Source organism: Bufo bufo, chromosome 1 (assembly GCF_905171765.1).
Source record: "Bufo bufo chromosome 1, aBufBuf1.1, whole genome shotgun sequence".
Taxonomy (NCBI): Eukaryota; Metazoa; Chordata; class Amphibia; order Anura; family Bufonidae; genus Bufo; species Bufo bufo.
In genome coordinates this window covers 633,195,656-633,219,400 of record NC_053389.1, presented here as the reverse complement: position 1 = coordinate 633,219,400, position 23,745 = coordinate 633,195,656, and the positions used below count along the sequence as shown (strand labels likewise).

Genomic DNA, 23,745 nt, shown 5'->3' with positions numbered 1-23,745 from the left:
AATTGTAAAGGCTTTGGGGTACAGTAATAGTACCCCTGAGAAGTGACCCCATTTTAGAAACTCCGCCGCTCAAGGTATTAAGGGGTGGAGTGAGCATTTTGATTTCGCTGATATTTTGCAGAAATGAATGCGCAGCTATGAGTGCAACAATGATAAAAGTGCATTATATTATATGTTGTGTCAGTATTAACTTCCTTCTAGAATAATATTCATCTGTCTTCTTTGGCCTTGAGATACTCTGCAGAGTATTTGCAAACTATCTAATCATAACTCTGGGAAGAGCGCCAGTTCTGGTAATGCAGCCAAAGAGTGAACAAACAGGCAACATAGATAAGCATGAAAGGGACTACAAGGGATCGCCCCTCTTCTGTACCAATCAATATAAATGTAAAATGTTATATGTATGGTTTATAAAGGTTGGCATGTATCGCCACCTTTATCTGTATTATATAATCTTACACACTGTTTCATTAAAGTGGAATGATCTTGTTGGACACATACTGTTTGTGTCTCAAGTTTTTCTCCGAGCTACTAACTCTCTACTAATTTGGATTTCACATGATAATCAGTGGAACCTGATTAAGGTTCGATAACACATCGGAAGGTGCAAAACAAAAATTGCTAATTTTCCTCAGATACGATATTTCAGTGAACATTATATTGTTATGTTGTGCCCATCTGGTGCCATTTGAGACTTTCAGCGGCAATTCTGCCATTGCTTTTTGGGTACACTGTGCACTGTGTGAAAAAAAAAATAACGGGCTTTAAAACATCAGGTATGATGTTGTCTCGATCAGGTAGTGTAAGGGTTACGCCCGCTTCACAGTGACAGACCAAACTCTGACAGACCAAACTCCCTGTTTAACGCACCGCAGACAACCGCAAACAGTCCATTTGCACAACCGCAAACTCCCCATTTGCACAAGGTTGGATACCAAGCTAGCTATGTCCCGTTCCTTGTCCTCACTGACGTCATTGAAGGTCTCTTCCTCCACCCAGCCACATACAACACCAAGGGTCCCTGAAAGGTGACAACAAGCCCCCTGGGACGCCTGCTGTGGTTGGTCTTCCACCTCCTCAAAGCCACCTTCCTCCTATGACTCCTCTTCTTCAGACTCTCTCTGCATTGCCGCAGGTCCAGCAATCGACGACGACAAGTCTGCTTCTGGTGGTGATGGTGACCACAGCTCATCTACGGCCTGATCCAGCACTCTTCGCAGGGCACGCTCCAGAAAAAACGCATATGGGATGAGGTCGATGATGTTGCCTTGGGTTTGACTGACCAGGTTTGTCGCCTCCGCAAAAGGACGCATGAGCCTACAGCCATTGTGCATGAGCGTTCAGTAACGCGGCCAAAAAATACCCAGCTCCGCAGAGGCTGTCCTCTTTTTTTTAAATTAAAAAAAATCTGTTCTTACCAGTTTAATCTCTGTTTTGTCCCCTATCAGGGGCCGGTGTATGGAATAGATTTTAGGAACCGGGAGATGGAAAAAGATGCTTGGTCGGTCCTTTTACTTCCAATTTGGGGCACTGCGCGTGTGCAGTGCAATGTACTGTGCCACCAGATATGAGTGGTGTGTTAAGTAGTACTATTCCTATCAGTTTAATCCCTGTTACGTCCCCTATTATTATTATTATTATTATTATTATTATAATTAGGTGTGTTAAGTAGTACTATTCCTATCAGTTTAATCCCTGTTACGTCCCCTATCAGGGGCCGGTGTATGAAATAGATTTTAGGAACCGGGAGATGGAAAAAGATGCTTGGTTGGTCCTCCTACCTCCAATTCGGGGCACTGCGCGTGCGCCGTGCAATGTACTGTGCCACCAGATATGAGTGGTGTGTTAAGTAGTACTATTCCTATCAGTTTAATCCCTGTTACGTCCCCTATCAGGGGACGTGTATGGAATAGATTTTAGACAACCGCAAAGAGTTGTCAATAGTTGACACACTCATGACATAAATTTTATTCCTCTATGCGTCAATCTTGGTGTAGTGATGACTGTGCTCGTGCGCACGTTTGGGAGATTGCAGGCGATGGGGGTTTTTCAAAGTCTATGGTCGTGCTGACTGAGGTAGTTCAGTGACAGTTAAGTGACCCAGAAAACAATGATTCTGCAGTGTGGGCCCATTGTTGGCCTAGTAGGCTTTAATGATCACCTTAGATGATCACAAAGAAAATTAATGTTTTTTCTATGCAAAATTATCCAGCCGATCGCTTTTGGTCTGTTCACAATGAAGTAACGACCTTATCATCTGGGGTGTGCCAACATTGCCATTGCCAACACACTCATAGAGGTGGTCGCTTCATTGTGATACACAAGCCCCTTCACCACAACAAGGTAACGTTCACGAAGGGGAATTGACACATGTATGTGCCTTTTTTTTTGTTTTGTTTTTGCACCCACAGTGCAGCACAAGAGGCCAGAAAAATTAGGCATGTACACATGCCAGAAAAATTTGGCATGTACACATGCCTGAAAAATTAGGAATTGTAGCAGCGGCCCGAAAAATTTATGTTTTCCAGGCAGAAAGTGCACTAAAACATTTTGCCTTGAACCCTAGTTGGTGGCAGATAAGTCACACAAGTCATCCGGCATGCAGAGATAAAATACAGCAGCGTGTGGACCATTTTTAGCCCAAGGCAGCTCATCTCATCACCAGGCCTTTATTAGTCAAATGTATCGCCCACTGTTAGTCCCTTCGGGATCCATGCCTCATTCATCTTAATAAAGGTGAGGTAATCTAGACTTTTTTGACCTAGGCGACTTCTCTTCTCAGTGACAATACCTCCTGCTGCACTGAAGGTCCTTTCTGACAGGACACTTGAAGCGGGGCAGGCCAGAAGTTCTATCACAAATTGGGATAGCTCAGGCCACAGGTCAAGCCTGCACACCCAGTAGTCAAGGGGTTCATCGCTCCTCAGAGTGTCGATATCTGCAGTTAAGGCAAGGTAGTCTGCTACCTGTCGGTCGAGTCGTTCTCTGAGGGTGGACCCCGAAGGGCTGTGGCGATGCATAGGACTTAAAAAGCTCTGCATGTCCTCCATCAACATCACGTCTGTAAAGCGTCCTGTCCTTGCCGGCGTGGTCGGGGTAGGAGGATTACTTTCACCTCTTCCCCTGTTAGATTCCCGTTGTGCTGTGACATCACCCTTATACGCTGTGTAAAGCATACTTTTAAATTTATTTTGGAAATGCTGCATCCTTTCCGACTTGCGGTAATTTGGTAACATTTCAGGCACTTTCTGCTTATACCAGGGGTCTAGTAGCGTGGCCACCCAGTACAGGTCGTTCTCCCTCAGCCTTTTTATACGAGGGTCCCTCAACCGGCATGACCGCATGAAAGACCCCATTTGCACAAGGTTGGATGCCGAGCTACTCATGTCCCGTTCCTCGTCCTCCGTGATCTCGCTGAAAGTCTGTTCTTCCCCCCAGCCACGTACAACACCACGGGTACCAGATAGGTGACAACGAGCACCCTGGGATGCCTGCTGTGGTTGGTCTTCCTCCTCCTCCTCAAAGCCACATTCCTCCTTTGACTCCTCTTCCTCACACTCCTCTTCCAGCGTTGCCGCAGGTCCAGCAAGCGATGCTGATAAGGCTGTTTCTGGTGGTGATGGTGACCACAACTCTTCCTCTTCACGCTCATCTACGGCCTGATCCAGCACTCTTCGCAGGGCACGCTCCAGGAAGAAAACAAATGGGATGATGTCGCTGACGGTGCCTTCGGTGCGACTGACTAGGTTTGTCACCACCTCAAAAGGACGCATGAGCCTACAGGCATTGCGCATGAGCGTCCAGTAACGTGGCAAAAAAAATTCCCAGATCCGCAGAGGCTGTCCTAGCACCCCGGTCATACAAATACTCGTTGATGGCTTTTTCTTGTTGGAGCAGGTGGTCAAACATTAGGAGTGTTGAATTCCAACGTGTCGGGCTGTCGCAAATCAAGCGCCTCACTGGCATGTTGTTTCGCCGCTGGATATCTGAAAAGTGCGCCATGGCCGTGTAGGAACGCCTAAAATTGCCACACACATTCCTGGCCTGCTTGAGGATGTCCTGTAAGCCTGGGTACTTATGCACAAAGCGTTGTACAATCAGATTCAACACATGTGTCATGCACGGAACATGTGTCAACTTGCCCAAATTCAATGCCGCCAACAAATTGCTTCCGTTCTCGCACACCACTTTGCCGATCTCCAGTTGGTGTGGAGTCAGCCACTGATCAACCTGTGCATTCAGGGCGGACAGGAGTGCTGGTCTGGTGTGACTCTCTGCTTTCAGGCAAGTCAACCCCAAGACGGCGTGACACTGTCGTATCCGGGATGTGGAATAGCCCCTGGGGAGCTGGGGGGGGGGTGCAGTTGATGTGGAGGAAGACGCAGCAGCAGAAGAGGACTCAGCCGAGGAGGTTATGGAAGAGGATGGAGTAGGAGGAGTAGAGGAGGTGGCAGCAGGCCTGCCTGCAAGTCGTGGCGGTGTCACCAACTCCTCTGCAGAACCACGCATTACATGCTTGGCAGCCGTCAGCAGGTTTACCCAATGCACAGTGTAGGTGATATACCTGCCCTGACCGTGCTTTGCAGACCAGGTATCAGTGGTCAGATGGAACCTTGCCCCAACACTGTGTGCCAGACATGCCATCACTTCCTTTTGCACAATCGAGTACAGGTTGGGGATTGCCTTTTGTGCAAAGAAATTTCGGCCGGGTACCTTCCACTGCGGTGTCCCAATAGCTATAACTTTTTGGAAGGCCTCAGACTCCACCAGCTTGTATGGTAAAAGCTGGCGGGCTAAGAGTTCCGACAAGCCAGCTGTCAGACGCCGGGCAAGGGGGTGACTTTGTGACATTGGCTTCTTACGCTCAAACATGTCCTTGACAGACACCTGACTGTGGGCAGATGAGCAGGAACTGCTCAAGGAGAGAGACGGAGTGGCGGATGGTTGAGAGGGGGCAAGGAGGACAGCAGTGGTTGACGTGGCTGAAGATGCTGGACCAGGAGGAGGATGGTGGCTTTGAGTTTGTGTGCTACCTGTACTCATGTGTTGATCCCATAGGCGTTTGTGATTTGAGATCATGTGCCTTTGCAAAAGCAGTTGTACCTAGGTGGGTGTTGGACTTCCCATGACTCTGTTTCTTTTGGCACAGGTTGCAAATGACATCACTGTTGTCAGAGGCAGACACACAAAAAAAATGCCACACTGATGATCTCTGCAATGACGGCATTCTGGTGGTGGCAACAGCATGCGTTGATTGGCGTGCTGTCTGGCTGACCCCGGGTGCCGATTCATGCTGTCTGACTGTGCCACTAGCTCCTTGCGACGACCTCCCCCTGCTTCCAATTCGTCTCCTCCTCCTCTCTGTCTCCCCATCTGAACTTTCCCCCTGTTCTTCTTCTCTTCGAGCGGGCACCCACGTGACATCCACGGACACATCGTCATCATCAACCGCTTCACTTGTATCTGACAACTCAGCAAAGGAAGCAGCAGCGGGTACAACATCATCATCATCACACCGTACGTCCATGTGTGTGTAATGCTGCCTGACTGAGACATATCCCTGTTATCTAAATCCTCTGGCAATAATGGTTGCACATCACTCATTTCTTCCAACTGATGTGTAAATAACTCCTAGGACAGATCAAGTGAAGCAGCTGTTGTGCTAGTGTTGGTGGTGGCGGCAGGCGGGCGAGTGGTAACTTGAGAGGTGCCCGAAGCTGAGCTGGAGGAGGATGGTGCGTCAAGGTTCCGAGCGGAAGCTGTAGAAGATTGGGTGTCCTGTGTTAGCCAGTCAACTATGTCCTCAGAACTTTTCGAGTTCAGGGTACGTGGCCTCTGAACACTGGGCATTATTCTAGGGCCAAAGGGAATCACAGCACCATGACCACGACGGCCCCTGCGGGGTGGCCTGCCTCTGCCTGTTATTTTTTTTTAGATTAGTTTAGTTGTACTATGCGTGCAAGCTACTGTGACACCAGATATGAGTGGCACTGTGCAGTGGCAGAAGTTGGCAGAGTAGACGCTGTAGGCCTGACACACACGCTTGCAGACAATTAACTGCTATTCAATCTATTACAGTCAAAATTGTTGTTGTTTTTTAAAATGTAATCTACTGTGACACCAGATATGAGTTGCGCTGGTGACACTATGCACTTGCAGGGCCTGAAACACACACACGCGTGCAGGCAACTGACTGCTATTATTTCACAGTCAAAATTTTTATTTTTTATTTTTTATGTAATCTACTTTGACACCAGATATGAGTTGTGCTGGTGACACTATGCACTTGCAGGGCCAGAAACACACACACGCGTGCAGGCAACTGACTGATATTATTTCACAGTCAAAATTATTATATATTTTTTTATGTAATCTACTGTGACAAAAGATTTGAGTTGCGCTGGTGACACTATGCACTTGCAGGGCACAAAACACCCACACGTGCAGGCAACTGACTGCTATTATTTCACAGTCAAAATTATATATATTTTTTAAATGTAATCTACTGTGATACAAGATTTGAGTTGCACTGGTGACACTATGCACTTGCAGGGCACGAAACACACACACGTGCAGACAACTGACTGCTATTTATTCACAGTCAAAATTGTTGTTTTTCTTTAAATGTAATCTAATGTGACACCAGATATGAGTTGTGCTGGTGACACTATGCACTTGCAGGGCCTGAAAAACACACACGCGTGCAGGCAACTGACTGCTATTTATTCACAGTCAAAATTGTTTTGTTTTTTTAAATGTAATCTACTGTAACACCAGATGTGAGTTGCGCTGGTGACACTATGCACTTGCAGGGACTGAAACACACACACGTGCAGGCAACTGACTGCTATTATTTCACAGTCAATTTTTTTTTATATGTAATCTACTGTTACACCAGATATGAGTTGCGCTGGTGACACTATGCACATGCAGGGCCTGAAACACACACACGCGTGAAGGTAACTGACTGCTATTTATTCACAGTCAAAATTTTTGTTTTTCTTTAAATGTAATCTAATGTGACACCAGATATGAGTTGCGCTGGTGACACTATGCACTTGCAGGGCCTGAAACACACACACGCGTGCAGGCAACTGACTGCTATTTATTCACAGTCAAAATTGTTGTTTTTCTAAAAATGTAATCTACTGTAACACCAGATATGAGTTGCGCTGGTGACACTATGCACTTGCAGGGCCTGAAACACACACACGTGCAGGCAACTGACTGCTATTATTTCACAGTCAAAAAGTTTTATTTTTTTTAAATGTAATCTACTGTGACACCAGATATGAGTTGCGCTGGTGACACTATGCACATGCATGGCCTGAAACACACACACGCGTGCAGGCAACTGACTGCTATTTATTCACAGTCAAAATTGTTGTTTTTCTTTAAATGTAATCTAATGTGACACCAGATATGAGTTGCGCTGGTGACACTATGCACTTGCAGGGCATGAAACACACACATGCGTGCAGGCAACTGACTGCTATTTATTCACAGTCAAAATTGTTGTTTTTCTTTAAATGTAATCTAATGTGACACCAGATATGAGTTGCGCTGGTGACACTATGCACTTGCAGGGCATGAAACACACACGCGCGTGCAGGCAACTGACTGCTATTATATCACAGTCAAAAAGGTATATATTTTTTTTAAATGCAAGCTACTGTGACACCAGATATGAGTGGTGGCACTGGGCAAGTGGGCACAGTATACGCTGTGAGCCTGACACACACGCTGGCAGGCAACTGCAATTAGATTACACAGGAAAAGAAAAAAAAGCAGACTGATGTTCTAGCCCTAAAAAGGGCTGTTTGGGGTGCTGTCCTTACAGCAGAGATCAGATGAGTCTTTCAGGACTGTAGTGGACACTGAATACACTAGCCTAGCTATCGATTTCCCTATTAAATCAGCAGCAGCTACACTGTCCCTCCTCTCACTAAGAATGCAGCTTCCGAATGAATCTAAAATGGATGCTGTCCAGGAGGTGGGAGGGTCTGGGAGGGAGGGTATGATGCTGATTGGCTGGAATGTGTCTGCTGACTGTGAGGTACAGGGTCAAAGTTTACTCAATGATGACGAATAGGGGGCGGACCGAACATCGCATATGTTCGCCCGCCGTGGCGAACGCGAACAAGCTATGTTCGCCGGCGAATAGTTCGGGACATCTCTACTGAGAATTAGACACGGAGTATGTAAAGGGGAAACTGCTGATAGACTTAAATTAGATACAATACAAAATGTATTCAAGAGAAAAAAAAAGTACAAAAAGTGACTAATAAACTATATACATTTAATATTGTCACCATTACAAATAGTTCAGTAGTACATGAATGTTTTAGTAGCAATCTGTAATTTATTTATTCTTTATACACAGATAGTGTTGACCAAACTTGTGTTTTAAGTTCGGCGTCTAAAGTTCGCGTTATCGAAGAATCACGTTATGGATTCCGCTACCACGGACCATAACGGAATTTAGAATCCATAACGCGATTCTTCGATAACCCGAACTTTAGACGCCGAACTTAAAACACAAGTTCTCTCAACACTATACACAGAGATGTTATATAATAATTGTCACTGCAAGCGTAAGAGAACAAAAATGTGTATTTAAAGGACATTCAAAAAAGAATATGTTACTTATGATCTGAAATATTTGTTAAAATACTAAAAAGAACAACTTTAGAGCACATGCACACAACCATGCAGTGTTTTGCGGTGCTCAAATTTTTGATCCACAAAGCACGGATTCTGCCTGTGTGCATTCCGCAATTTTCAGAACGGAACCGGTCACTCATAATAGAAATGCTTATTTTTGTCTGCAAAACGGACAAGGATAGGACATGTTATATATTTTTTTTTTTGCGACCCCACAGAACGGAGCAACGGATGCAGACAGCACACGGAGTGCTGTCCACATCCTTTGCGGCCCCACTGAAGTGAATGGGTCCCCACCTGAGCTGCAAAAAATGCGTCTCAGACTCAGAACCAAATAACGTTCATTTGCATGAACCATAAATATAGTAAATGTTGCCAGCATATAGCTCCAGGTTATGCTAACATGCTGCCATCTTATGGCAAGTAATGTAACAGCAATGTTTTTCAATGTGAAACATCGTTACATTGTATTGTGTTGCAATAGTTTTCTTTTAAAGCCGTGTTGTACACATGAAATGAAGAATGGAGCGCTGACCTGTAGTGAACATTGTGTTATCACCTCCTGTGTGACATATAGTACAAGTAACACTGTCTTCAAAATCACTTGTGTTGCTGCGTGGAGTGTCTGGGAAGCAGTGAAGAAAACTAGGAAGAAAGACCACTGATCAACAGCCCCCTTTGCCATCCTTAATCTGCCCTTTTTGGGATTAACAGTGATTTAAAAAAGTAGTCTTCTTGGCACATCCCATATCTTCCAGATTTTCTCAGAAAAAGTAATTTGCAGGCCTAATAATACATGCAATGGTGACAAAAAAACTGATGTGTGACATGTCCAGAGATTTCAACCAGACACTAAATTTGTACTGTGCTTGCTATAAAAGATGTCCACTGATGGAAATCGTCCTAGAATCATACTAACAGTATCTACTATACATTGTTTATACAATCCAGCTCATTCAGTAGATCATTTTCAGCTCTGTGTAGCTTGAAAGGAAGCTTCTTATACACAGTCCCATCTTTTGTACTATATACTACATCACATTCATCTAAACTTTCCTCTTCGGCATCATATCCATGTTTACGGTCTTCTTCTTCGCGTGACACAGCTTGAGGACTACATTCTAGTCTTTCATAGCTCTGCTTCCAGCAAAGCATCTTCTTGGATTTGGCCTGCCACATGCTTATGAGAGCAATGGTGCTTATCAATAGTAATGAGACCAAAACAGGGGCTGCAAAGGAAAAATTTGAAACTTTGGAGCTGGCTGGAAACTTTAAGTTCTTCAGAGCAACTTGCTCAGCTTCAAACTGTAGATGCTTTATGCACAGTACTGCAATGAAAAACATATCATCACTGCATATTCTTTCATCACCTTTTTTCTAGCTCATGTACAGAAGGCTGTACTCTTAGGCTCAGTTCACACCTGAGCGTTCTGAAAGGAGCGCTCTGTATGCGCGATTGTACGGGCGTTTACAAGCGCGCATACAGAGACAAGTGTACACACAGTGTCGCGCGTTCCCGAAAGTCTATGTACGGGAACGCGCGACAAGCGCCCAAAAAAACGCTCCTGTACTTGTTTGAGCGTCGGGCGTTTTACAGCGCGATCGTACGCGCTGTAAAACGCCCAGGTGAGAACCATTCCCATAGGGAAGCATTGGTTTCTCATTGTTGAGCGTTTTACAGCGCGTAGGAACGCGCTGTAAAACGCTCAGGTGTGAACTGAGCCTAAGGCTACTTTCACACTAGCGTTCAGGGCTCCGCTTGTGAGTTCCGTTTGAAGGCTCTCACAAGCGGCCCCGAACGGATCCGTCCAGCCCTAATGCATTCTGAGTGGATGCAGATCCGCTCAGAATGCATCAGTTTGGCACCGTTTGTCCTCCGCTCCGCTCAGCAGGCAGACCCCTGAACGCAGCTTGCAGCGTTCGGGTGTCCGCCTGGCCGTGCGGAGGCAAACGGATCCGTCCAGACTTACAATGTAAGGCTACTTTCACACCTGCGTTAGGTGCGGATCCGTCTGGTATCTGCACAGACGGATCCGCACCTATAATGCAAACGCTTATTGAGCCATATTGTGTCAACTTCAAACAGATCCGTCCCCATTGACTTACATTGTAAGTCTGGACGGATCCGTTTGGCTCCGCACGGCCAGGCGGACACCCGAACGCTGCAAGCTGCGTTCGGGTGTCCGCCTGCTGAGCGGAACGGAGGCCAAGCGGTGCCAGACTGAGGCATTCTGAGCGGATCCGCATCCACTCAGAATGCATTGGGGCCGTACGGATCCGTTCGGGGCCGCTTGTGAGAGCCTTCAAACGGAACTCACAAGCGGAGCCCCGAACGCTAGTGTGAAAGTAGCCTTAGGCTACTTTCACACCTGCGTTCAGGTGTCCGCTCGTGAGCTCCGTTTGAAGGGGCTCACAAGCGGCCCTGAACGCAGCCGTTCAGCTCTAATGACTTCTCAGTGGAGGAGGATCCGCTGAGAATGCATCCGCCTGCCAGCGTTCAGCCTCCGCTCCGCTCAGTGAGCGGACACCTGAACGCTGCTTGCAGCGTTTGGGTGTCCGCCTGGCCGTGCGGAGGCGAGCGGATCCGTCCAGACTTACAATGTAAGTCAATGGAGACGGATCCGCTTGAAGATGACACTATATGGCTCAATCTTCAATTGGATCCGTCCCCCATTGACTTTCAATGTAAAGTCTGAACGGATCCGCTCAGGCTACTTTCAGACTTAGAAATTTTTCTAAGTTATAATGCAGATGGATCCGTTCTGAACGGATGCAAACGTCTGCATTATAGGAGCGGATCCGTCTGATGAAACATCAGACGGACCCACTCCGAAAGCTAGTGTGAAAGTAGTTAGTCAGTCAATGGGGACGGATCCGTTTGAAGTTGACACAATATGGCTCAATTTTCAAACGGATCCGTCCCCCATTGACTTTCAATGTAAAGTCAAAACGGATCCGTTTGCATTATCATGGTAATGCAAACGGATCCGTTCTAAACGGATCTAAGCGTTTGCATTATAGGTGCGGATCCGTCTGTGCAGATACCAGACGGATCCGCACCTAACGCAGGTGTGAAAGTACTTTCACACTGCCGTTCAGAGCGGGTCCGTCTGATGTTCAGAACGGATCCGTCTGCATTATAACTTAGAAAAATTTCTAAGTCTGAAAGTAGCCTGAGCGGATCCGTCCAGACTTTACATTGAAAGTCAATGGGGGACGGATCCGCTTGAAGATTGAGCCATATGGTGTCATCTTCAAGCGGATCCGTCCCTATTGACTTCCATTGTAAGTCTGGACGGATCCGCTCGCCTCCGCACGGCCAGGCGAACACCCGAACGCTGCAAGCAGCGTTCAGGTGTCCGCTCGCTGAGCGGAGCGGAGGCTGAACGCCGCCAGACGGATGCATTCTCAGTGGATCCGCCTCCACTGAGAATGCATTAGAGCTGAACGGCTGCGTTCGGGGCCGCTTGTGAGCCCCTTCAAACGGAGCTCACGAGCGGACACCCGAACGCAGGTGTGAAAGTAGCCTTAAGAGTACATATATAATGAGATGAATTAATCCTGGGCAGGACTTTGTGTCCAAAAACGATGCTGATATGCGGCTTTACCAAAAATCAACATTGTTTTCAAATTGATTGTCTGTTTATCTGTGAAATTGCACCATTTTGCCGTAAAATGCTTTCTGATGCACTTTTTGGCCATACTGTGGCTGTTGCATGTGAGCTCACCCTTTACAGGATATGCCATGAATACCATATGTGGGTTGTCCACTTCCTGCTCACAACTATCTCCATACACAATTTTATTAAAGTGCTTGGGAAATGCAGAATGCATTTTATTGGTCACCTGTATGCACTCCATTCTGACAGTGATTGTGTAGCGCATCTAAAGATGTTTTTTGTTTTTTATTAGTTAGACCATGAAAGATAGCTGTCAGAAACCTCTAGGTCCCTCAAAGGTGGCAGGAAAATGTTAACTTAACATCTGGTCGGAGTTGTATGATGCAGCTAAATATAGTGTGCTATCCGTACATACCTGAATTTAGGTCACAAAAACAGCAGTCATTTTGATCAGTCTGTGAATCACAACAGTTAATACATCTCATTTCTTCAGGAGACCATGCAGTATTACTTTCACAAGATATACAGTGATCAGATCCAGGACCAGAGCAATGTCTACAGGAAGAATCACATGGCTGACACACACCCTGCAGCAAAAATAAAAAACAGAATGTCATATTTCAATTTCAAAACTTATAAAGTTTTAAATATTGAAGTTTGTCTTCAATGCATTTATCTCTATGAAGAAATATAAAAAAAAATCAAAAGCCATATACTGTAGAACATGAAAAGAACAGTAAAAAGTAATATAACCTGTTGTTTTTATATATATATATATATATAAATAAAAATGAGTTTGTCTGTACGTTCTTTATGCGCGAACCAAACGACTGGACCGATTTTTACCAAATTTAGCACACAGGTACATCAGGTGTCCGGGAAGGTTTTAGACTGGGTCTCAGCTCTAAAGGACGTACCGTTCCTGAGATATTCCCAAAAAATTACCTGCATTAGCCAATAGACGCCAGCAAGCCTTTCACTTAAATCCGAACCACCATTTACACGGTCACATGTCCCTTATTAGCCAATAGAAGCTCGCAGGTCCTACTCCAGGTGGTTGCCATAAGAACTGATCATAGGTTTTAGCAGTTCGCAGATCCTTAAATATTTAGTCATATGACGTATTACGGCACAACTACACTGCTACATGCATGGGGGGCAGGGGCCACTATTAAATGGACGGGCGCTGTGGAGTTCACTGTTAAAGGTGCAGGCACTGTGGAATTCACTGTTAAAGGGGCAGGCACTGTGGAATTCACTGTTAAAGGGGCGGACACTGTGGAGTTCACTGTTGAAGGGACGGGCACTCTGGAGGTCACTGTTGAAGGGGCGGGCACTCTGGAGGTCACTGTTGAAGGGGCGGGCACTATGGAGGTCAGTATTAAAGGGGCAGGCACTATCGAGATCATTGTTAAAGGGGCAGCGCTGTGGAGGTCACTGTTAAAAGGGGAGGGCATTGTGGAGGTCACTGTTAGAGGGTCCGACACAGTGGAAATCACTGTTAAAGGGGCAGGAGCTGTGGAGGTCACTGTTAAAGGGGTGGGCACTGTGGAGGTTACTGTTAAAGAGGCGGCTCTGTGGTGCTCACTGTTAAAAGGAACGGGCACTCTGGAGGTTACTGTTAAAGGGGGGGCGCTGTGGAGGTCACTGTTAAGGGGGCAGGGTGCTGTGAAACTCACTGTTAAAGGGGCGGGCTGCTGTGAAGGTCAAAGTTAAGGGGATGGGCTGCTGTGGAGGTCCCATTTTAAAGTGGCGGGGCACTTTGGGGGGGGGGGGGCAGCGTTAAGGGGTGGGGAACTGATGAAGTTCACTGTTAAAGGGGCGGGGTGCTGCAGATGTCACTGTTATGGAGGATATCTTTTAACGACACACAGAAACATTAAATGAAATAGATTAAATATACCCGTGCGAAGCTGGGTGCTTCTGCTAGTATGTTATAAATTCAGAAGACTGAAGCAGATGCTGACAACTGTGCAACAAATCTGCCCATATAAATTCTCCCTAACTATTCTGCTTTGTGCAGCCTAACATTCAGTTCATTCACAGAAATAGAAAAAACTGTGGGATTTAGTCTTATTACTTCGTACAGTGTGCCATCTAGTGGAATACTGAAAGTATTGCTAGCTATAGAGTTTATTAAATGTGACTGTAGTGTCTACAAGAGTTTTTTTTAAATCAAGTTTTATGTACATAAAGTCTTAGGCTTCCTGCACACGAACGTGTGCGCCCCGTGGTCATGCTGCGGCTCGCAAAATGCGAGCCACAATGCACGAACACCGTCCATGGAGCAGCCGCAGCGGATCGCAGACCCATTCACTTTAATGGGTCCGCGATCCAGCCGTTCCGCAAAAAGATAGGACATTTTCTATCTTTTTGCAAAACGGAAGTACGGGAAGAAACCCCACGGAAGCACTCCGTAGTGCTTCCATGGGGTTCCATTCCGCACCATTCCGCATCTCAGGATTTGCGGACCCATTGAAGTGAATGGGTCCGTATCCGTGATGCGGAATGCACACGGAGTGGTCCGCAATACGGCCACGGAGCGCACACGGATAGCCCATCGATATCTGATCAGAACTTGGTCTGACACTCGCACTGCCACTGATTCAAAGGATGAATACCTGTACACACCAGATTTGGGGGGGGGGGGGGGGGCTCCTGGCATACCATTGAATGGATTAATTAACCACCTCAGCTCCCCTAGCTTAAACCCCCTTAATGACCAGACCACTTTTTACAATTCTGCACTACACTACTTTCACGGTTTATTGCTCGGTCATACAACTTACAACCCAAATGAATTTTACCTCCTTTTCTTCTCACTAATAGAGCTTTCATTTGGTGGTATTTCATTGCTGCTGACATTTTTAACTTTTTTTGTTATTAATCGAAATTGACCCAAATTTTTGCAAAAAAATGACATTTTTCACTTTCTGTTGTAAAATTTTTCAAATAACACTACATTTCTATATAAATTTTTCTCTAAATTTATTGTTCTACATGTCTTTGATAAAAAAATGCAATAAGTGTATATTTATTGGTTTGCACAAAAGTTATAGCGTTTACAAACTATGGTACAAAAATGTGAATTTTCGCATTTTGAAGCAGCTCTGAATTTCTGAGCACCTGTCATATTTCCTGAGGTTCTACAATGCCCAGACAGTGAAAACACCCCACAAATTACCCCATTTTGGAAAGTAGACACCCTAAGGTGAGTTCATGGGCACAGTGAGTTCATAGAAGTTTTTATTTTTTGTCACAAGTTAGCGGAAAATGATGATTATTTTTTATTTTTATTTTTTCTAAAGTCTCATATTCCACTAACGTATGACAAAAAATAAAAACTTCCATGAACTCACTATGCCCATCACGAAATACCTTGGGGTGTCTTCTTTCCAAAATGGGGTCACATGTGGGGTATTTATACTGCCCTGGCATTTTAGGGGACCTAAAGCGTGAGAAGAAGTCTGGAATCCAAATGCCTAAAAAATGCCTTGTGAAATCCTAAAGGTGCTCTTTAGAATTTGGGCACCTTTGGGCACCTAGGCTGCAAAAAAGTGTCACACATGTGGTATCGCCGTACTCAGGAGAAGTAGGGCAATGTGTTTTGGCGTGTATTTTTACATATACCCACTTTTTTGCAGCCTAGGTGCGCAAAGGGGCCCAAATTCTAAAGAGCACCTTTAGGATTTCACAAGGCATTTTTTAGGCATTTGGATTCCAGACTTCTTCTCACGCTTTAGGTCCCTAAAATGCCAGGGCAGTATAAATACCTCACAAGTGACCCCATTTTGGAAAGAAGACACCCCAAGGTATTCCGTGAGGGGCATGGTGAGTTCCTAGAATTTTTTTTTTTTTGGCACAAGTTAGCGGAAAATGATGATTATTTTTTATTTTTATTTTTTCTAAAGTCTCATATTCCACTAACGTGTGACAAAAAATAAAAACGTCCATGAACTCACTATGCCCACAAAATAGCTTGGGGTGTCTTCTTTCCAAAATGGGGTCACATGTGGGGTATTTATACTGCCCTGGCATTTTAGGGGACCTAAAGCGTGAGAAGAAGTCTGGAATCGAAATGCCTAAAAAATGCCCTGTGAAATCCTAAAGGTGCTCTTTAGAATTTGGGCCCCTTTGGGCACCTAGGCTGCAAAAAAGTGTCACACATGTGGTACCGCCATACTCAGAAGAAGTAGGTCAACGTGTTTTGGGGTGTATTTTTACATATACCCATGCTTGGTGAGAGAAATATCTCTCTAAAAGTCAACTTTTCCCATTTTTTTATACAAAGTTGTCATTTTAGAGAGATATTTCTCTCACCCAACATGGGTATATGTAAAAAGACACCCCAAAACACATTGCCCAACTTCACCTGAGTACGGCGATACCACATGTGTGACACTTTTTTGCAGCCTAGGTGCGCAAAGGGGCCCAAATTCTAAAGAGTACCTTTAGGATTTCACAGGGCATTTTTTACGCATTTGGATTCCAAATTACTTCTCACGCTTTAGGGCCCCTAAAATGCCAGGGCAGTATAAATACCCCACATGTGACCCCATTTTGGAAAGAAGACACCCCAAGGTATTCCATGAGGGGCATGGCGAGTTCATAGAAGATTATTTTTTTGGGCACAAGTTAGTGGAAATTGATTTTTTATTTTTTTTTCTCGCAAAGTCTCACTTTCCGCTAACTTGGGACAAAAAGTTCAATCTTTCATGGACTCAATATTCCCCTCAGCGAATACCTTGGGGTGTCTTCTTTCCAAAATGGGGTAATTTGTGGGGTGTTTGTACTGCCCTGGCATTTGAGGGTCTCCGCAATCATTACATGTATGGCCAGCATTAGGAGTTTCTGCTATTCTCCTTATATTGAGCATACGGGTAATGAGATTTATTTTTTTCGTTCAGCCTCTGGGCTGAAAGAAAAAATGAATGGCACAGATTTCTTCATTCGCATCAATCAATGTGGATGAAAAAATCTCTGCCAAAAATAAAAAAGGAGGGGAAAGGCGTCTGCCAGGACATAGGAGCTCCGCCCAACATCCAAACCCACTCAGCCCATATGCCCTGGCAAAACCGATTTCTCCATTCACATAAATCGATGTGGATGAATAAATCATTGCCGGGATTTTTTTTATAATTTTTTTTATATACAAAGTGTTTGCCAAAGCATATGAACACCGCCCCTCAGCTCATAAGCCTTGGCAAACTTATCTTTTTTACTGCAGAGGAGAAATCTCGTCTTGCAGCGCCGCATACACCGACTTTTGTGTAATCTGACAGCAGCGCAATGCTTCTGTCAGAATGCACATCAGTGCTGCAGCTGGTTCATCGGTTGGTCCACCTAGAAGGTAAAAAAAAAAATAAACAGGCTGCAACGCAATAAATTTATTAACATTAACTTTATATAATATTTGAACAGAACATTAACTTTTATAAACTTTATTGAACTTTTGGAACAGAACATTAACTTTTTTGCTTACCGGTGATTTTTTTTTGTTTTTTGTTTTTTACCTTTATAGGACAAACCTATCCTTCCCCATGGGACAATGCGCAAAGCGCAAATCGCCCAGAGATGTGGCGAAGTACATTATGCACTTTGTCCCAGGTGAAAGGAGAGGTTTGCAGCAGCTGTGAGTGAAAGGGCCCTAAGAGCCCTGTGTGCCTGTCCTGTGTCACGCAATGCTATGCTAATAGTGTACCTGTGTGTGGTACTTCCGGAAACACTCCCCTAAGCATAGGGCAGGGTGGTCAGAGAAGTCAGGACAGAAATAGCGGGTGTCACACCTTATTCCACTCCTGCTACAGACACGATATTTTTTTCGGGGTGGCGGTTGGTTTGAGGTACCAGCAACGACATTGAGGAAGGATCCTGTTCTCCCAGCCTTACTGTAGAGAACAAAACTATTATACAGAGCCAAATTAATTAAATATACAGACACCTTCTTATACCAGCGTCTGGTCCTGCGAGAAAGTAAATAAGGAGCCAACATCTGGTCATTGAAGTCCACCCCTCCCATGAGCAAATTATAGTCGTGGACCGAGAGGGGCTTTTCAATGACACAGGTTGCTCGTTCTATTTGGATTGTCGTGTCTGCGAGAATGGAGGAGAGCATGTAAACGTCACGCTTGTCTCTCCATTTCATCGCGAGCAGTTCTTCGTTACACAAGGCAGCCCTCTCCCCCCTTGCAAGACAGGTGGTAATGAGCCGTTGGGGGAAGCCCCGGCGACTAGGTCGCGCGGTGCCACAGCAGCCAATCTGTTCTAAACACAAATGCCTGAAGAGGGGCACACTTGTGTAGAAATTGTCCACATAAAGATGGTACCCCTTGCCAAATAAGGGTGACACCAAGTCCCAGACTGTCTTCCCACTGCTCCCCAGGTAGTCAGGGCAACCGACCAGCTCCAGGGTCTGATCTTTGCCCTCATAGACTCGAAATTTGTGCGTATAGCCTGTGGCCCTTTCACAGAGCTTATACAATTTGACCCCATACCGGGCACGCTTGCTTGGGATGTATTGTTTGAAGCCAAGGCACCCGGTAAAATGTATAAGGGACTCGTCTATGCAGATGTTTTGCTCAGGGGTATACAAATCTGCAAATTTGGTGTTAAAGTGGTCTATGAGGGGCCGAATTTTGTGGAGGCGGTCAAAAGCTGGGTGGCCTCTGGGACGAGAGGTGCTGTTGTCACTAAAGTGCAGGAAACGCAGGATGGTCTCAAATCGTGTCCTGGACATGGCAGCAGAGAACATGGGCATGTGATGAATTGGGTTCGTGGACCAATATGACCGCAATTCATGCTTTTTTGTCAGGCCCATGTTGAGGAGAAGGCCCAGAAAAGTTTTAAATTCGGAAACTTGGACGGGTTTCCACCGGAAAGACTGGGCATAAAAACTTCCCGGGTTGGCGGCTATAAATTGAGTGGCATATCGGTTTGTTTCTGCCACGACTAAGTCCAAGAGCTCCGCAGTCAAGAACAGCTAAAAAAAAAACAGTGCCGATCCGATCTGAGCTGTCTCAACCCGAACTCCAGACTGGGCGGTGAAAGGGGGAACTACTGGTGCGGCTGAAGTTGGGGGCTGCCAATCATGGTTTGCCAGCACCTCAGGGACTCTAAGGGCTCTACGGGCCTGTCTGTGCGGGGGAACTAAGGGCTCTACGGGCTGCGACGGGGGAACTAATGAACGTGCCACCGTACCAGCTTCAACTGCCCTTCTGGTGCTCGCCACTTCACCATGTTCTACGGCAGTGCTGGTACTAGGTCCAGGATGGGCTGCACTGCTGGTGTATGCCTCACCACGTAATCCGACAGCGCCAGCCCCACTCTGCTGCCCTTGAAGCGGATCCTGCACAACCGGTGGTCTAGCAACACGGGGCTGGGTACACCTGGTGGTATCAGGGACCTCAACCTCATCGTCCGAACTTTGGGTCAGACTGCCACTGCTTTCTACAGGTTCGTATTCTGACCCGCTGGATTCGTCAGATGAGGGTTCCCATTCCTCATCCGACTGGGTCAGAATCCTGTAGGCCTCTTCAGAAGAATACCCCTTATTTGCCATTTGGTCAACTAAATTTAGGGGGTATTCCCTGAGACTACCCAAGAAAAAAACGCAAGCCTGTCTTACAAATGGGAGGCTAGCGAAGTCCTGGAAGCCGCTGCGATTGCTAAAAAATATCAAAACTGATTTTTCTATCGCCGCAGCGCTTGTAAAGTGATTGCGCAGTGATAATAAAATATATATTTTTTTTTGTCACTGCGGCGGGGCGGGCGTGGGTGAATGCACGTGTGGGCGACCGATCAGGCCTCATCGGGCAAACACTGCGTTTTGGGTGGAGGGCAAGCTAAGGTGACACTAATACTATTATAGATCTGACTGTGATCAGTTCTGATCACTTACAGATACTATAAAAGTACCAATGCTGATTAGCGATACGCTAATCAGCGACTGCAGTGTGGTGGGCTGGGCGCTAACCGACGCTAACTACCTAACAAAGGGGCCTAAACTAACCTAAAACCTAACCGTCAATACTAGTGGAAAAAAAAGTGACAGTTTACACTGATCACTTTTTTCTCTTTCACTAGTGATTGACAGGGGTGATCAAGGGGTTAATTGGGGTGATGGGGGGTGATCTGGGGCTAAGTGTAGTGTTTGGTGTACTCACAGTGATGTGTGCTCCTCTGCTGGGACCAACCGACGAAAAGGACCAGCAGAGGAGCACAGAAGCCATTTAACACATTATATTTATAAATATAAGGTGTTAGATGGCTTCTGATTTGATTTTTTGAAAATCACCAACCTGCCAGCGATGATCATTGGCTGGCAGGCTGGTGACGAAATACTCCTTTAACTTTTGCCGGCCCGCAATGCGCATGCGCGGGCCGGCTGTGCGCGTAATCTCGCGTCTCGCGAGAGGACGCATCGGCGCGTCCAGGAGGAATAACAGGGCCGCCGCCAGGACGCAATCCTGCGTACGCCGGTCCTGAGGTGGTTAAAGAGTAACTAAACCTTTGTTACAGTTTTAATGTGCTGTCCCTAATGCCCTAATAAAACTATTTCTAATATACTTTATTAATCGATTTTCTATTTTTATGACCCTTTTACTTCCTTAAAGTGCACCATTCCCTTACTAACTCCTGGCATAGCACATGGGTACCCTGTACCCATGTACTATGCCAGGATTAGCTGAGTGGAGCGGGCTCCTGCCTGCACCGCTAAGCTAAGAGCCGACATGAAGTTCTCTTAGCTTAGCGGAACAGGCAGAAGCAGGAGCCCGCTCCGCTCAGCTAATCCTGGCATAGTACATGGGTACAGGGTACCCATGTGCTATGCCAGGAGTTAGTAAGGGAATGGTGCGCTTTAAGGAAGTAAAAGGGTCATAAAAATAGAAAATCGATTAATAAAGTATTTTAGAAATAGTTTTATTACGGCATTAGAGACAACATAATAAAAATTGTATCAAAGGTTTAGTTACTCTTTAAGTCTACTAAGATATTCTATTCTCGTGTGTTACAAAATTCTATATATTTTGTATGAATGCATACAATATATATTAGATGGGGTTGTCTGGGAGTGTCAAAAATTAGCATATCTGCAGAAAATGTGATAACATAAAAAAAATACTCTCCTACCACCCTTCATTTACTGTGACATACATTCACATAACCACTGCAACCAATCACTAGCCACACATGCTGCTAACATCACCACGAGGCCAGTGATTGGCTGCAGCGGTTACATGAATATACATACATGGCTGCAGAACCAGTTAACAAAAATTACCAGGGTCCACATGACTGTAGGTGCTGGAGCTATGGGATATTTACAAGGTGTTTTTTGTTTGTTTGTTTGTTTGTTTTTAATATAACATTCCCTATAGTTATGCTACATTTACAAACTTCTTCATTTAGGTCACATGCACAAATGCACTTGTTTGCGTCCAGATTGACGGATCCGGCAGACAGTTCCGGCGACGAAACAGCCTGCCGGAATCCTCTGCCGCAAGTGTGAAAGTACCCTAATTCTCATATAAATAATAGCAGTGCATGGCAAAAAAAAAAAAAAGACTAGGGATAGGTTGATATATGGGGGGAAACTTTTCAAAGCTGTTCGCCAGTTTTATGGTGTAAAAAAGTTTACTTTTGCACAGTTGTGACCTTTGAGGGTTTCATGTGGCAAACATCATTATTCAGAAGGTGGGTGTGGCTTAGTGGAAGAAGGAGGGGCCTCCTCATCCCACCACACTTAAAATTTAAGGCAGTAAACTGGGATAAATTATAGGTCACATTTATTCCAACACAGAGATGGCATTGACAGAAGGATAGCCAACAAAATTAATCAGAGGTGTATCTTACTTCAGGCTTTAGACTACCGTAACACTGGTGTATGAATGCCAGACTGAGTAAATCTGCCCCTTAAAAAAAAACTGAGGGAGAGTAAAATTAAAAAATATATATTTTAGTTGTCAATAGCAACTAATCACAGGGCAGCGGTCATGTTTTATTTTGCTTTTGAAAAATGAAAGCTGCTCTGTGATTGGTTGCATTGGGCAACAAAGACAATTTTACTTTTTAGACAGATTCCTAGCATTTTTTTTCCCCAAAAAAATGCTCCGGTCAGATGTTATATGAAAACTAATAGTAACTTCTGTGTATTTTGTGTGCCATTTTTCTTTGCTTTTTGGTTTCAGCTATGTTTTTTCTAAAATGCAGCATGCTCTAGGTGTAGGGTTTTTCATAGGCTTCTCTATAGGACTGCTAGAAAAATGCTGAAAAATAGGCATGTCAAAAATGTATGAATAAAAGAAAGCCACGTGTGAAAAATGTATGATATTCATGCAGTGGCGCACATAGAGAAGTAAGGGCCCCATAGCAAGGATCAAACCAGACCCCACACAGGACAGAAGGGTTTCTGCCTAAACCCTTTTCAATGACCCCTGGGCCATTTTAACACTGCTTCGTTTGCTAAAAGTTGTCCTGACCAAGTTTTCACCTCTAGTAGAAGAGGAGATAATCCCAACTAAGACTGGACCCCCTCTTGTCCTGTTCTCAAAACTTAATCCCATTGAGAACTTGTGGTCAATCCTCAAGAGGCGGGTGGACAAACAAAAACCCACTAATTCTGACAAACTCCAAGAAGTGATTATGAAAGAATGGGTTGCTATCAGTCAGGAATTGGCCCAGAAGTTGATTGAGAGCATGCCCAGTCGAATTGCAGAAGTCCTGAAAAAGATGGGCCAACACTGCAAATACTGACTCTTTGCATAAATGTCATGTAATTGTCGATAAAAGCCTTTGAAACTTATGAAGTGCGTGTAATTATATTTCACTACATAACTGAAACAAAGATCTAAAAGCAGTTTAGCAGCAAACTTTGTGAAAACTAATATTTGTGTCATTCTCAAAACTTTTGGCCACGACTGTACATGAGGCCTAACACTGGGTTCACACATTGCAGACACACTGCCACCAACACATTCCTGTGATGTAGCCAAAAAGGCAGCCGTTAAAAGCAGTTTCATTGTTATAGGGTTGGAAAAGCCCCTTTTCTCCAGCGTCCATGGTCTGGTCCTGCTGCTGCTCGTTGCTGAGGACAGTGATTGGCTGCAGCAGTGACATTCTGTTCACCTGTTGCACATCACTTTGCATGTCACAGTATCAGTGCCATTGTTTGTTGTGCATTTTTATTTCACTACTATCAACTAATATCTGACCGTAGCGTTAGTTCCCACTTAAAAATCTCACAAAGAAAATCAGGAAAAAATGCCTGAAAAAACATGGCATTTTTCCTAAAAAGATTATGGAGCAGAATTAATAATCCTAATGGTGGCATAACCTTAGACAGACTGTCTAGATCTGCACCACATTTATCGCAGTGGCTCAAGCTGGATGATAAATGTGGTGCAGGGATAGACATATTGTGGGTCATTTATTATACTGAAATACGCCTATATTAGATGGTGGC

General features: G+C 45.1%; 1 protein-coding gene across 1 annotated transcript in view; it reads right to left on the bottom strand.

The window, feature by feature from the left end:
• Positions 1-8,981: 8,981 nt before the first annotated feature.
• The window catches only part of LOC120985738 (proprotein convertase subtilisin/kexin type 5-like), a 182,357-nt gene continuing 167,593 nt past the window's right edge, over positions 8,982-23,745 (bottom strand). Inside the window, exons 15-16 of the mRNA XM_040413843.1 lie at positions 12,700-12,871; positions 8,982-9,992 (exon numbers count right to left, since the gene is read on the bottom strand). Coding sequence (XP_040269777.1) covers positions 9,592-9,992; positions 12,700-12,871 — 573 coding nt within the window. The 3' untranslated portion in view covers positions 8,982-9,591. The remainder of the gene's footprint in view (positions 9,993-12,699; positions 12,872-23,745) is intronic.